The sequence below is a fragment of the Rattus rattus genome, chromosome 5 (assembly GCF_011064425.1).
Source record: "Rattus rattus isolate New Zealand chromosome 5, Rrattus_CSIRO_v1, whole genome shotgun sequence".
Classification (NCBI taxonomy): domain Eukaryota; kingdom Metazoa; phylum Chordata; class Mammalia; order Rodentia; family Muridae; genus Rattus; species Rattus rattus.
The window spans coordinates 96,596,619-96,609,121 of NC_046158.1; the positions used below are offsets into that span (position 1 = coordinate 96,596,619).

The window sequence follows — 12,503 nt, forward strand, 5'->3', positions numbered from 1 at the left end:
AAGGAAGGTTGCCTCCTTTGAGTTGCCAACATTGCAGTTTTGGTAACTAAAGATTGTCAGCCTATGTTGTTCTGTGTTCTAGTGTGAGAAAACACACTTCTGTCAACGTACCCAGTGTTGAGAAACAGTTTTGTTTGCTTGAGGCGAGCCAGCCTAGTCTACATGGCATTCCAGACCTTATCTTCTTACCCCCTCCAAAACATAAAGGTTTATATTGAATGGATCTGGTTTTGTAATGCCTAAAGCAAATCTCAATGACCAGAAGTTGAAATGGATCTGAAGTCTGGAGTCAGGCCTCTGGGGTAGAGAATCTGCTGAACCTGCCACATGTGTGGCTCTCAGTCACTTGAGCTGCTTTTCCCCAGTGAAATTCCCACTCCTGTGCTTGGAATAAACCCTTGCCTCAGTTGCTGTTTGTGCTCATAGGGATGAGTGTTACAGGGTGCCCAGTCAAGGGTTCCCATGACAACGGGGCATTAAGAAAGTGGAAAGTAAAGTCTGGGCAATTTGAACTGTTATTCGTGAGCCAGAGGTCTGGAGAGCCTTTCTCATCCTTAGGGACAAAGGCAAGCCTAAGTACCTGTTAGTTAAATCACATATATCAAGCCAGGCCTGGTGGGGCATGCCTACAGTCCCTGCGTATAAGAGAGAAGGAGCATGAGTTCAAGGCCAGCCTGGACTATGCATCAGCAAGACCCTGTCCACACGGCACACTAATAGACCACAGCAGTGCACACTGAGGATGCTCTGAGGATACTCTGACAGTAGCATGTGGGTAGCAGGTGATAAGGCATAGATGAACCGAAAATGATTCTGCCACTCACCTTAGCTGGGATGGGTCTGGATGAGGATGTCCTTGAGGGCATCCCCTTCTGTAATCTGAAATTGTTTGTTTTTTCATTTCAGGAATTTATAAACTGTCAGTTAATCTTGTAGCTGAGGTCCTGCTTATCAGAAAAACAGGGGCTTGGAGGAATGAGTGGGATTTGGATTTTCCCATTCTTTTTAGTTTGTTTGCTTCTGAGTTTTCTGGCCTCTGGCTTGGCTGTGTCTGAGTACGCCCGTGACCTTCCACCTCCCAGCTTTCCTCTTAGGCCGATGCTTTCATGGAATCTCACCTTTTTTCACCATGTGCTTCACTAAATTGCTTTGGTGTTTATGTGAAACCCTTACATTTAATTTATTCCTTATGCCGACTTTTATTGACAATTATAGTCATGGCAAAAGTCTCTTATTGAAATTATCTTTTATTTAAACTTAAAGGAGGTGATTTGCATAACGGAGGCCGTCACTTGGGTAACGTCCGTGTTAATAGACTGTGTACTGCAGAGTGAGCACAGGGCGTGGAGACGGTGTCATGTTAGCAAATCTTAATTTGCTCTTTGGTTATCTTACTGTGCTGAATAAAAGCTTTGCCTGTGGCAACCTGCCAAGCGCTTGCTGATTTGAATATAATACTCTTTTAGCCCACGTCACCCAAGTTCCCAGAAGACTTCGAGGACGGAGAGCATACAAAGCAGGTAATTTGCTGAGGCCTTAATTGCTGCATCTTCAGTCTTGGGTTTTAATTACTGTTTCTCTCAGTTTTCAATTAGTAATCTTCTGCCACTCATTCTCTTGTGTTCAAGGAACAACATGGGGGGAAATATCAAAAGACGGAGCTCTTAAGATGTTGCTAGGCTTGAAATGCACTATAAAAAGGCCCAGGTCTGACAGCAAATTAACCCACTCCAGCGCTCTTTGTGTGCTCAATTGTGCCTTCAAGTGTTACTTGGCGTGTTAGTTACCACGGGCTTAGCTGGGAGGAGACGCTTTTAACACAAGCTGCGTTAGATAGAACTCAGGACTTATAGGCAAAAAGTTACAATCTCTGTCTCACAGTTGAAATAATGCAGGTTGTGCAGGGAGGACTACAGTCTGCTCCCCGGGCAGTCTGCTCTTACAGGGCTTCGGAATTACTTGGTTTTATAGTACCAGGGAATCAAACATAGGGAAGTGCCCCACCACTGAACTATCTCTGCAGTAGCTGTCACAGTATTTCACAGCAAGGTAATTTCCCACATACACCATAACTATCAGTGTGTGTGTGTGTGTGTGTGTGTGTGTGTGTGTGTTCACCTTAAGCGAACACTGGCACCCAGACCATCTGAGAGCTCCTAAGTGAGCTGTGTGCCATCTCTGGTATCCTTCCTTCTTCCTGATGGTTGTTTGCTGTGGTGAAACCTTCACTCGCTAATACTCATGTCATAGGGAAATTTCTTCCTTACACTGACTGTTGTTGACAGTGAGAGTCAGGGCAAACATCTCTTATTTAAACTGTGAGCATGGAGAACAGGAACATAAACGAGCATGTCAGCATCTGCAACTTCTTATTGACTGCATGGCCGCTGGCCTTGCCACTGCACATGTGGAAGATTTTAGTTTTTCTTTCCTGTGAGATAGCTAAGAGATATCTTTTTATTTCTGTTCGAGTAAGCTTCTATACTTCGATGTGTTTAGCATGACACTATTTAAGGCTAACAGGGTCATTCGGTCACCTCTATTTAATTAGTGAAGAGCAGGCTGGTGCCTGTTGTAGTTATCTTGTCAGCTGCTATTTCCCATTTGGATTAGTCATTCGCTATGGTTTTGGGTGTCATAACTATAAATTCTCACTATAGATAGGGTCTCTCTACATACTCCTAGCTGTCCTAAAGCTCACTATGTAGACCAGGCTGGCCTTGAACTCACAGAGATCCACCTGCCTCTGCTTCTACCACACCCACCAAAAGGTATTTTAAAAATACATTGAGATGTTTAATACAACCCACCTAAAAATCAAAATTTTCTGTTCACAATTATTCTGCCAACTTTTTTTCATAAATTCTTGTTGTAAACTACAGGATTGGCACATGTCTTTAATTCCCGCATTCGGGAGACAGATGCAGCTGAATCTCTTTGAGTTCAAAGCATGGTCTACGTATGGCAAGTTCCAGGCCAAGTGGGCTGTATACTGAGGAGACTGTCTCTAGAGAGAGAGCCCGTAGGGAGCCTTGTAAAGGCTTGTGCTGCTTCAGGGGGTTCTCAACTGTGGAGGCAACAATGAGAGTGGGAGGATTCCAGGGAACAGAATGAGTAAACACAGAGGAGGGGGAGAGAGGACCAGTGTGCTGTGCGGTAGAGGTGCTGCGTGTGCTTTGTGTAAGCACTAGCATTAGGCGTGGGCTCGTGGTGTTTTCTAGGTGTCTCTTCTTCTATAGTCATTTGTGTTATAAGACTAAGCTCAGCTTCTGTGTGCTTTGCTAAGTTGAGGATGTTTTTGATTGTTGGTGAGGAGATATAAAAAGGGCCCTCTCCCTTTCAAGGAATAAATACTCCAGTTACAGTTATGCACAAGTCTGTGGTCACAAGGCACTGATGGCGCAAGCAGAGCTCTCAGCAGTGCCAACTGAGCATGGAAAGTACCCTGAGTGACCGCCATGGGAGGTCCCTGAGCTTCACCTGCTGTCTCCTTACCAGCTGTGTGCCTGTCACATTGCAGAAATCTGTCATCTCCTGGCTGTTAAACCATGATCCAGCCAAACGGCCCACAGCCATGGAGCTGCTCAAGAGTGAGCTGCTCCCCCCACCACAGATGGAGGAGTCAGAGCTGCATGAAGTGCTGCACCACACGCTGGCCAACACGGATGGGAAGGCCTACCGCACCATGATGAGCCAGCTCTTCTGCCAGCACAGCTCCCCCGCCATAGACTACACCTACGACAGCGACATCCTGAAGGTGGGCTGAGTCAGATATGTCGTGTAGTTCCCTAAACTTTTAAATTTACTCTTTGATAGCTTTTATGTATGTCTGTGATGCATTCTATCAAACTCATCCCTCTGCCCTTTCTTTTCTTTTTTTTTTTTTTTTTTTTTGATTCTTTTTTTTCGGAGCTGGGGACCGAACCCGGGCCCTTAAGCTTCCTAGGTAAGCGCTCTACCACTGAGCTAAATCCCCCCCCCTCTGCCCTTTCTTATCTTCCTCCCACCCCTAATACCCTTTCTCCTACTAAATGCTTGTCTAACCTTCATGTCTTATGTTTTTATAGTTTTTAATAGCACTTATGTAAGGGGTGGGCACGACGTGTCATGGTACACATATTGTGGTCAGAGGACAACCTGGAGGAATGTGTGTGCCTCAGGGATTGAACCCACACTGCCAGGCTAGGCAGCAGATGCCTTTACCTGCTAAGCCATCCCGTGTCTGTGTCTCTTTGTCTTGTTTGGGTTTTCCTTTGTGATCTACTGGGTTTAACCAGCTATTCCTGCACTGTAAGTTCTTGGCTTAAGTTCCCAAAAGCCCCAAACAATGCATGCAAAATGTGTGACTGCAGAGTCAGGGAAGAGCCAGGCTAATAATCACTCTCCTGATCCTCGATCCTTCCCACTCTGTGCCCACCCAAGAGACTGAGAGACAGAACCCATCTCAGATGTCCAGCCTGGGACACCCCAGCGGTCAGATCTGCATGGGGTGACACAGTGGCTCCCAGCACTGGCAGATAGCCTAGGAAGCTCAGGTGCAAGGTGCCTGGCTCCTCGGCCCTTCTGTGCCCTCAGCTGTGCGTCTCGAACGTCTTGAAAAGCTTCCAGACGGTGTCACAAGAGTAGTCAGGATGCCATCTTAGGAGCCTCTATTATCTCACTTCTAAAAGTAAAAAACAAAAAAAAATAAAAAAAAACCCACAGAAGCCCCTGAAATAATTTAGAGAAATGTTTAAAAAGTTGAGTAAGTAGGTAACCAAGACTGGCTGTCCTTGCCATCTATTTCTATATAGTTAGCTGTGGTATAATTTTAGAAGATGGAGTTTAGAGGGAACTATAGATTTTAAGCGTATATGATCATGTACACCCTGCAGACACTGAAGAGGATTGTGACCGGGCAACACAGTGAGCCCCTGTCTCAGAAACAAGAGCAGAGCTTGACTGTCTAGTAATAATCAGGTCTCTTTGTAAGACTACAACTAACTTTATTTTGTCTTTTGACTTATTTTTTATTTCTAAAATACTGTAATAAAACGGAATGAAAAGGAAATACCTTAAACAAATATCCATGTCTCTCCTCTAAATATGTCTAAAGAGACAGTCGCTCCAGACCTCTGCTGTGATCTTGGGACTGACTTGTGCAGCACCAAACACAAACCACAGAGGAGCGTTTCAGAGGAATCTTGGGTTAGGCTTTGCTGATGACATTTAATCGGTCTTGTTTTAGGGCAACTTCTTGATTCGCACAGCCAAGATCCAGCAGCTTGTGTGTGAAACCATCGTCCGCGTCTTCAAAAGGCATGGTATGTCTTCCCTGAAAATCACTCCTCAGAGAGTTTTCTAAACATCATTAGAAAGTAAAGTGTGTGCACACAAGCATAAGAACCTGAGTTCGGTCCGCAGCACCTACCTTGGCCTCACACATCTGCAACCCCAGCAGTGGGGCGGGACACAGAGACAGGAAGATCCCCAAGCTCAGTGGGCAGACAGCCCACTCAGTACACTCAGGCTCAGTGAGAGCAGTTGAGACAGACACCTGACAGCAGCAACCCATAGCTTAAGTGCAAGCACACATGTACAAACCCATGCACATGTGCACACACCAACACAAACACATACCCCATGGGTATGCACACACACAAGAAAGAAAGGAAAGCCAGATGTGGCTGTAATCTCAGCACTCAGGAGGCTAAGGCAAGAGGCTTGAAGCCAGCTGAGGCAATATAGCGAGACCCAGTCTCAATGAAAGAGAGAATTTACTATAGGTGGATTTTGGTATGACCGTATTAAGATCCATTTATAAGCAGTTGGCCCAGCTTGTTGAAGAGAAACTGTTGATTATCCCCACCTTGCTACTAAAATACATTTGGCTCATAGATAGAGTCTTACTAAGTCACAGACTTAGCCCGGCTCAGCTCTACGTGGATCCATCTGGAACATTATTAACCAGTATTGGGAATACTAGGAACAGTGTCCCAGGGGCAGCTCGCTCGCCTGTGTGCTTGTGTGCATTTTGGGTTGCCTGAAGGAAGCATAGACCCGAGGCTCAGCGGCTCTCTCTGTATTTTGGTGTAGGAGCTGTCCAGCTGTGCACCCCACTGCTGCTTCCCCGAAACAGGCAAATATATGAGCACAACGAAGCCGCTCTGTTCATGGATCACAGTGGCATGCTGGTGATGCTTCCTTTCGACCTGCGGGTGAGCCGGGATGCTGCTCCGTTAAAGAATCCCCTCCCAGACACACCACTACAGGCTTCTATAGGGGAGACACGTTGAGGAAATTACTAATCAGAGTAAAAGCCGTGTTAGAGTTCAGTAAATGTCTGATCCTGTATTGCAGGAACTAAGGTCCACAGAGCAACCTTATAGCAAGTTAACCTCAACTGGGACAGATGAGTGTGGTTGACTTGCCAGCTAGCTCTTCAGTAAAGCCCAAATGTTACTATCTAGAGCATTTAATGCTTGCAACAGCTAATTGGGCATGCTGAGTTTTGTCCATATTCTCTTTCCTGTGATCCCCGAAGCTCTCTTAGCCAGCAATATCTCTAGTCTTTCATTCCTGCGGCCTTGACTGCTAGCAAAGCCATCCGTAACTGCACTCTAGACCTGAGGAAAGCGTTCAGTGAGTTCATAGTCAGGGTTCTGTCCCTAATGTACAGAAGCCACTTACAAATCAACTCGAGGAGAGAGAGTGCACTTAGCATGTGCAGTGTCCTGGGTTCAATCGGCAGTACTGAAACATCTTTAAAATCCGAATAGAGACAAGGAAAGCACACGGCTGTAGAATAACAGTTAAACTCCAAAGAGTGCTGACACGCCAAGACACATGTGGCTGTGCACATGTGCTTGCCTTTAACTTTACACAGAAGATACAAAGCTTTATATTATTCAGAGATGGCCAGGACTCTTGAGAACATTAATTGCTAACTTTGTAGAAAAGTAATAAAAGAATGAAATGAATGAACGTTTCCAAATTTCTTTTTAGTTTTTTAAAAGATGTCTATATGTGTATCTGTGTAAGTGTATGCCACATGTGTGTGCGCATGCCCACAGAGGCAGAAGAGGGCATTAGAGCCCCTAGAACTGGGGCTATACGCATTGTGAATCACCTGTCATGGGCACTAAGAAGAGAACTCAGGCCCTCTGGAGAAGCAAGAAGTCCCTTAACCACTACTCCTTGAAATCTTCCAAAATTTGATTCTCATTCATATTCTATGAAATGGCAGTTCTACTTCTAGAGTTTGTTTTTTGTAACACAGTATATGAATCTTAAAGGATGTTTATGTAATTATATCAAGAAAATTGAAACCCATCATGTTTGTCTGTAGGAGAATGATTATATGTCACTTGATATTGTGGAATATTAAGAAGCTATTAAAATGTAGCTGGGCATGGTGGCTATACATGCAATCCCAACGTGGGGGTTAAAGCAGGAGGATCACAAGTTTGAGGCTAGTCCAGATTATGTACTGAGACCCATTTTAGACAAATGGGGAGCTGGAGAGGTGACTTAGCAGTGAAGAACACTTAGGCTATTGCAGAGGACCGGATTCAGTTCCTAGAATCCCCATGGAGTGGTTCACAACTGTCTATAAGTCTAGCCCTGGGATATCTAACGCCCTCTTCTGACTTCTGTGGACTTATACTCAGGGACACACGCATACATGTAAAATAAACTTGTTAAAAGACTATAGCTAAACTTGTATGTATATCAAATATTCATATATGTAAGGTTAAATACACACGCAGATTAGTATATCTGTAAGCATTAAACATGTCCACAATATATTGATAGCTTAAGAAAAATAAGTTCCGAAGGAACTCTAAAATCCCACTCTTGTTAAAAAAGGTTTCTAAAACTGAAAGAAACTGTGTGCATGAGTTGCTGTTGTGTGGCACGCACTTGGTTTATGTGTGCAATAAACTCACTCTTACACATGAGTGAGCTACCATGCACAACAGCCTGTCTTGGGCTGTAAGTAAGTTGTCGGGGAGTACCTCAAAGTCCTAGGAGGAGGGACACCATCAAGGCATTTTCCTTTTTGCTTTTCCTCTTTTTATTTTTATTTTTTATGGCTTGTTGCAAAACAACTTTTGCTTTTAAAATGTAAGAGAATTTTTTTTCTAAATAATTATGTTTATGTGTGAGAGAAATTTGGGGGGAGAGAGTGAGCAAGCAAGAAGGAGGGAGGGGGAGGGCGGGACACTGATGGAGACCATGCGCACATGCTCATATGTGAGAGGTGCTTAGAGTGAAGCTAAGGGCCTCATTTATGCGAAGCAAGGGTTCTGCCCATAGGCCCCGCTCCCAGCCTTCCTTCTATTTTTTTGGCTTCTGGATTTCTTTTAAATAAGCAAAGTAGCTTGGAATTACTGCTTGACAGAGGTGAATAAACAGCCCATCACCATCTGGACTGTTAGGAAGAGTAGAAGTCCAGAGGATTCGTAGCTGCACTGATTACTAGATGGTTACTTTCTACCCACTAAGCCATCTCCCTAACCCATAAGCTACATCTTAAAAATCACAACTAACCAATAGCCTATGCAGGTTTCAAACGAGCATGATCGACCATGTTTTCGATAAAAAGATTTTTCTCAAACCTCAGAAATGCAGTAACCAGAGTCTGCAGTAGAGCCTACTGTAGCTGAAGCCCGCATGAGCGTCCTGTGTCGCTAGGGTATATTTTAAAAGAAATGCATGGGCAGGCTATTCCGTCATTGTCCTGCATCAGAGTGTGCTGGCTGGAGATCTGGGTGGCAGTCTACGGGGCTACTGCAGTGGGTGCAGTCGGCTCCGATCTCACTATTAAGTGGGTGCCTGACCTTAAAGTGATGTATGGATTCTAGCCCAGCAAAGCTGTTTTAAAAACTAAAAGATTGTAGAACTTGGCACCTCATGACATAGATCTTTAAAACTTTCTTCTTTCAGGTCCCTTTTGCAAGATATGTGGCAAGAAATAACATACTGAATTTAAAACGGTAAGGTGCATGCACTATGCTCCCCTGCGTTCGGTAGATGTGGGGACGAAATCAGACAAGGGTTTGGGGGGTGGATGTGCTTTTCTCCTGACACTTTCACACAGGGAAGAATTCTGGGGTTGAAGTATTGAGCAGCATGTGTCAGGGAGCCCAGCCCAGGCCTCCTTTGTTCTCAGATGACTCGAATGTCATAAGACATCTTTAGAAGAAGTGAAGCAGGAGTGGGGGATTAAGCTCAATGGTAGAGCACTTGCCTAGCAAGCACAAGGCCCTGGGTTTGGTCCCCAGCTCCAAAAAAAAAAGAAAAGAAAAAAAAAAGAAGAAGAAGAAGTGAAGCAGTCGGGTCACCTGATAGGCAGGCCTGCGTCTAGTCTGTGCTTTCTAATGACCCCAGGCAACATAACTAATGATATTTTCAAATGGTTTCTTATGGGGGGAAGATCTGGCTGCTTTTAAGATTTAATTGGAAGGGGTTGGTGATTTAGTTCAGTGGTAGAGCGCTTGCCTAGGAAGCGCAAGGCCCTGGGTTCAGTCCCCAGCTCCGAAAAAAAAAACCAAAAAAAAAAAAAAAGATTTAATTGGAGAGACAAATGGTCAGTGGTCTCTGTGAAAGCTCCTCATGCAGGTAACTGAGTGGGAGCTGCTCGTAGAGAACGAGGTGACCCAGCAAGAACGGCCAGTGCTGAGACCCTGGAGCTGGGCAGCAAGGACAGGCTCTGTGCCCATTCAGATACTGCAAGGGGTCGGACTCTGAGATCTTCATCAATTAAACCGATATGCTGTCAGTGGCATGTCACACACCATGTCACATCGTCCTCTGTGTGCTGTAAGGCCGCAATTACCAGTCATCCCTAAAGCATGGACCGTTCTGTATAGGAGGCCATCACCTAATGTGGATTTGGTGTGACTTCTTCCCTCTCAGACATTACAGTACAAGGCTGGGAACTGGGGTGTGGATTATGAGGCAAGACTGGCCGGGTTCACAGCTGACTTTGAACTCTTGAGCACAACACAGATTGTTTTTTAATCTTCATTCCTTTTCTTTGCCCAGCAATTCTTTATACGTATTTGTCTCCAATAAGCAGCGATCTAAGAAAGCTGATCTCTTCCTCCAGATACTGCATAGAGCGGGTGTTCAGACCTCGGAAGTTAGACCGATTTCATCCCAAAGAACTCCTGGAATGTGCATTTGATATCATCACTTCTACCACCAACAGCTCCCTGCCCACTGCTGAAACCATCTACACCATCTATGAAGTCATCCAGGAGTTTCCTGCACTTCAGGTTCCTTCCCACACTGTAATGCGTTACCTCGTCCTGCTAGCCTTTGCGGTGGCACCAATACCCACTGCCGCCTCTTGCTGAATGCTGGACAGATCATGGCTTTTCTGAAGCAACTGCAGAGAGTTTGTGGGTGACCCTTTAAGCGTCATCTTCGGCTCGAGCTTCTACCAGGACAGAATTGTTCTGTTGGGATAGGGCATCTCTACCCATTCTTACAACATTCACCAATGGGTCTGTTTCCTACGATGCTCTTGGCACACCCCTGCCCTGGTAGAGCTCTCAGCGCTCTCCCTCATCTCATCTCTCCACCAGCTCTTACTCTCCAACTCTGATGGGGACTGCTTGCTGCTCTCCTCACAGGCCCTGCCATTCCCCACTGTTGGTCATGGATGTTCACTTGTCTAGAAAGTCGTCTCTCATCCAGCCATGGGTCAGACGCTTCTCCCAGGAAGCCTCTCAGGGCTGGCTGGCTGGTCACATTTTAGTCTCGACCCTCACAGCTCTTGACATGAGGCCTCCATGCGATCCAAGCATATGTGCTCATTCAAGGTAGAGCCCCTGGGCCACTTCTCCCTGTACCAGCTGTCCCAGCACACCTGTGAGCACTCAGGAATGATGACCATTAACTGCCCTCTGCAAGCCAGTTACCTCGATCTGATTCCTTGTTCCTCCGTCTGTGTGTGCTCTTTTAGGCTCTTCAACTTTGAAGATCAACCTGTGTATTTGTATGCATATTATAAAAGTATCACATTCTTCAACTGTAACACTGAAGGTAGCAGATATGAAAGATATCCAGACAGTAGCAGCAATTACCTTTAATCCCAATACTCAGAAGGCAGAGGCAAGCCAGCCTGGTCTGCAAAGCAAACTCCTGGACAGCCAGGGTTACACAGAGAAACTCTATCTATCTATTGATGGATGCTTGATGGATGGATAGGTGGGTGGGTGGATGGATGGATGGATGATGGATGGATGGATGGATGGTTAGGAAAGAAACAAAAATAAACCAGGAGACAGGATGCTTCACTTTAGCTCTTCTGTGATGGTAGGAAAATAATTACCAGATTCCATTTGACCACATACTTCTATTGCTTTTATAATGAAGATAATAGTATTTTTCTCTATATTTTAGGAAAGAAATTACAGCATTTACTTGAACCATACAATGCTCCTAAAGGCAATACTCCTACACTGTGGGATCCCAGAGGATAAACTCAGTCAAGTCTACGTTATTCTGTATGATGCTGTGGTGAGCATTTAATTACTCTGACTGGATGTTGAAAGGTGATGATACTAGCCCATGATTATTCTGACTCAGGCAACCATAAAACTGCATGGAGAATTCATCTCCTTTCATCTTTGCTCTAATGTGACCAAAGCAATTGTGGCTAAGATTTATTTTTATTGTTTCTAATTATGTGGCCGTGGGGGAGGTAACTGTGTGGACAGTCTGTGGTTAGTGTAGAATGAATTGTGACATTCATTATTGTTATTTTTTTAATACACGGAAGCCTTGGCTAGTTTTTCATTCATCTAGCAGATTGGCTTCAAGGGTTCTGACTTGACTGGCTGTTTTCTGGGGATTTGTTCTTCCTCACAAGGTGCTGCTGCTGTTGGGCTGTGCTGGGTTCAGCAAAGTACAGATGGGCCACTGGCAGGGCGCAGGGACTGGGAGGGAAGGTTGAAGCTCATTCTTGTTGCTTTTGTTTCCAGGAGGTCTTGTGGTTTTTGAAACAGGGTCTCACTATGTTGACCAGGATGGCCTTGAATTCATGGAGGCCTGCCTCTGCCTCCCAAGAACTAGGCATCACTTACGCTCCCTTTTTCTTCTCCATCAGACAGAGAAGCTGACTAGGAGGGAAGTAGAAGCTAAGTTCTGTAACCTGTCCTTGTCGTCTAATAGTGTAAGTACCTTCTGATGTGTGCTGCACTGTCTCTTCATTTTATGATGTCAGGAAATGTCACCACGTTTCTGTAGCAGTGTGGTAACAAGCAACACACATCTGCTGCTCACAGATGCAGCTTTCCCCCTTGAGTGTTGGTGCCATGGCAACCGCTGGGATTAGAAGATAGAAACTGATGCTGTGATCAGAGAGTGTCCTTCTGTGTGTCCTCCACATGCTGATTGTCCTGCTCTTCCGTGATTACTGGGTTCTTTCTTTGCATCCCTTGTAAAGCCTGCACTTGATACAGCCTCCTGCTGAGCAGGCCCAGCACCACGCTGCCCTCCAAACAAAGCCT

General features: G+C 45.2%; 1 protein-coding gene across 1 annotated transcript in view; it reads left to right on the forward strand.

Annotated features, from left to right (window-relative positions):
• Eif2ak4 (eukaryotic translation initiation factor 2 alpha kinase 4) overlaps positions 1–12,503 on the forward strand; it is an 86,699-nt gene that overhangs the window by 55,595 nt on the left and 18,601 nt on the right. The window contains exons 20-27 of the mRNA XM_032903918.1: positions 1,467–1,520; positions 3,521–3,757; positions 5,228–5,303; positions 6,076–6,197; positions 8,929–8,978; positions 10,094–10,262; positions 11,395–11,511; positions 12,101–12,166. Of these exons, the coding sequence (XP_032759809.1) occupies positions 1,467–1,520; positions 3,521–3,757; positions 5,228–5,303; positions 6,076–6,197; positions 8,929–8,978; positions 10,094–10,262; positions 11,395–11,511; positions 12,101–12,166 (891 nt within the window). The remainder of the gene's footprint in view (positions 1–1,466; positions 1,521–3,520; positions 3,758–5,227; positions 5,304–6,075; positions 6,198–8,928; positions 8,979–10,093; positions 10,263–11,394; positions 11,512–12,100; positions 12,167–12,503) is intronic.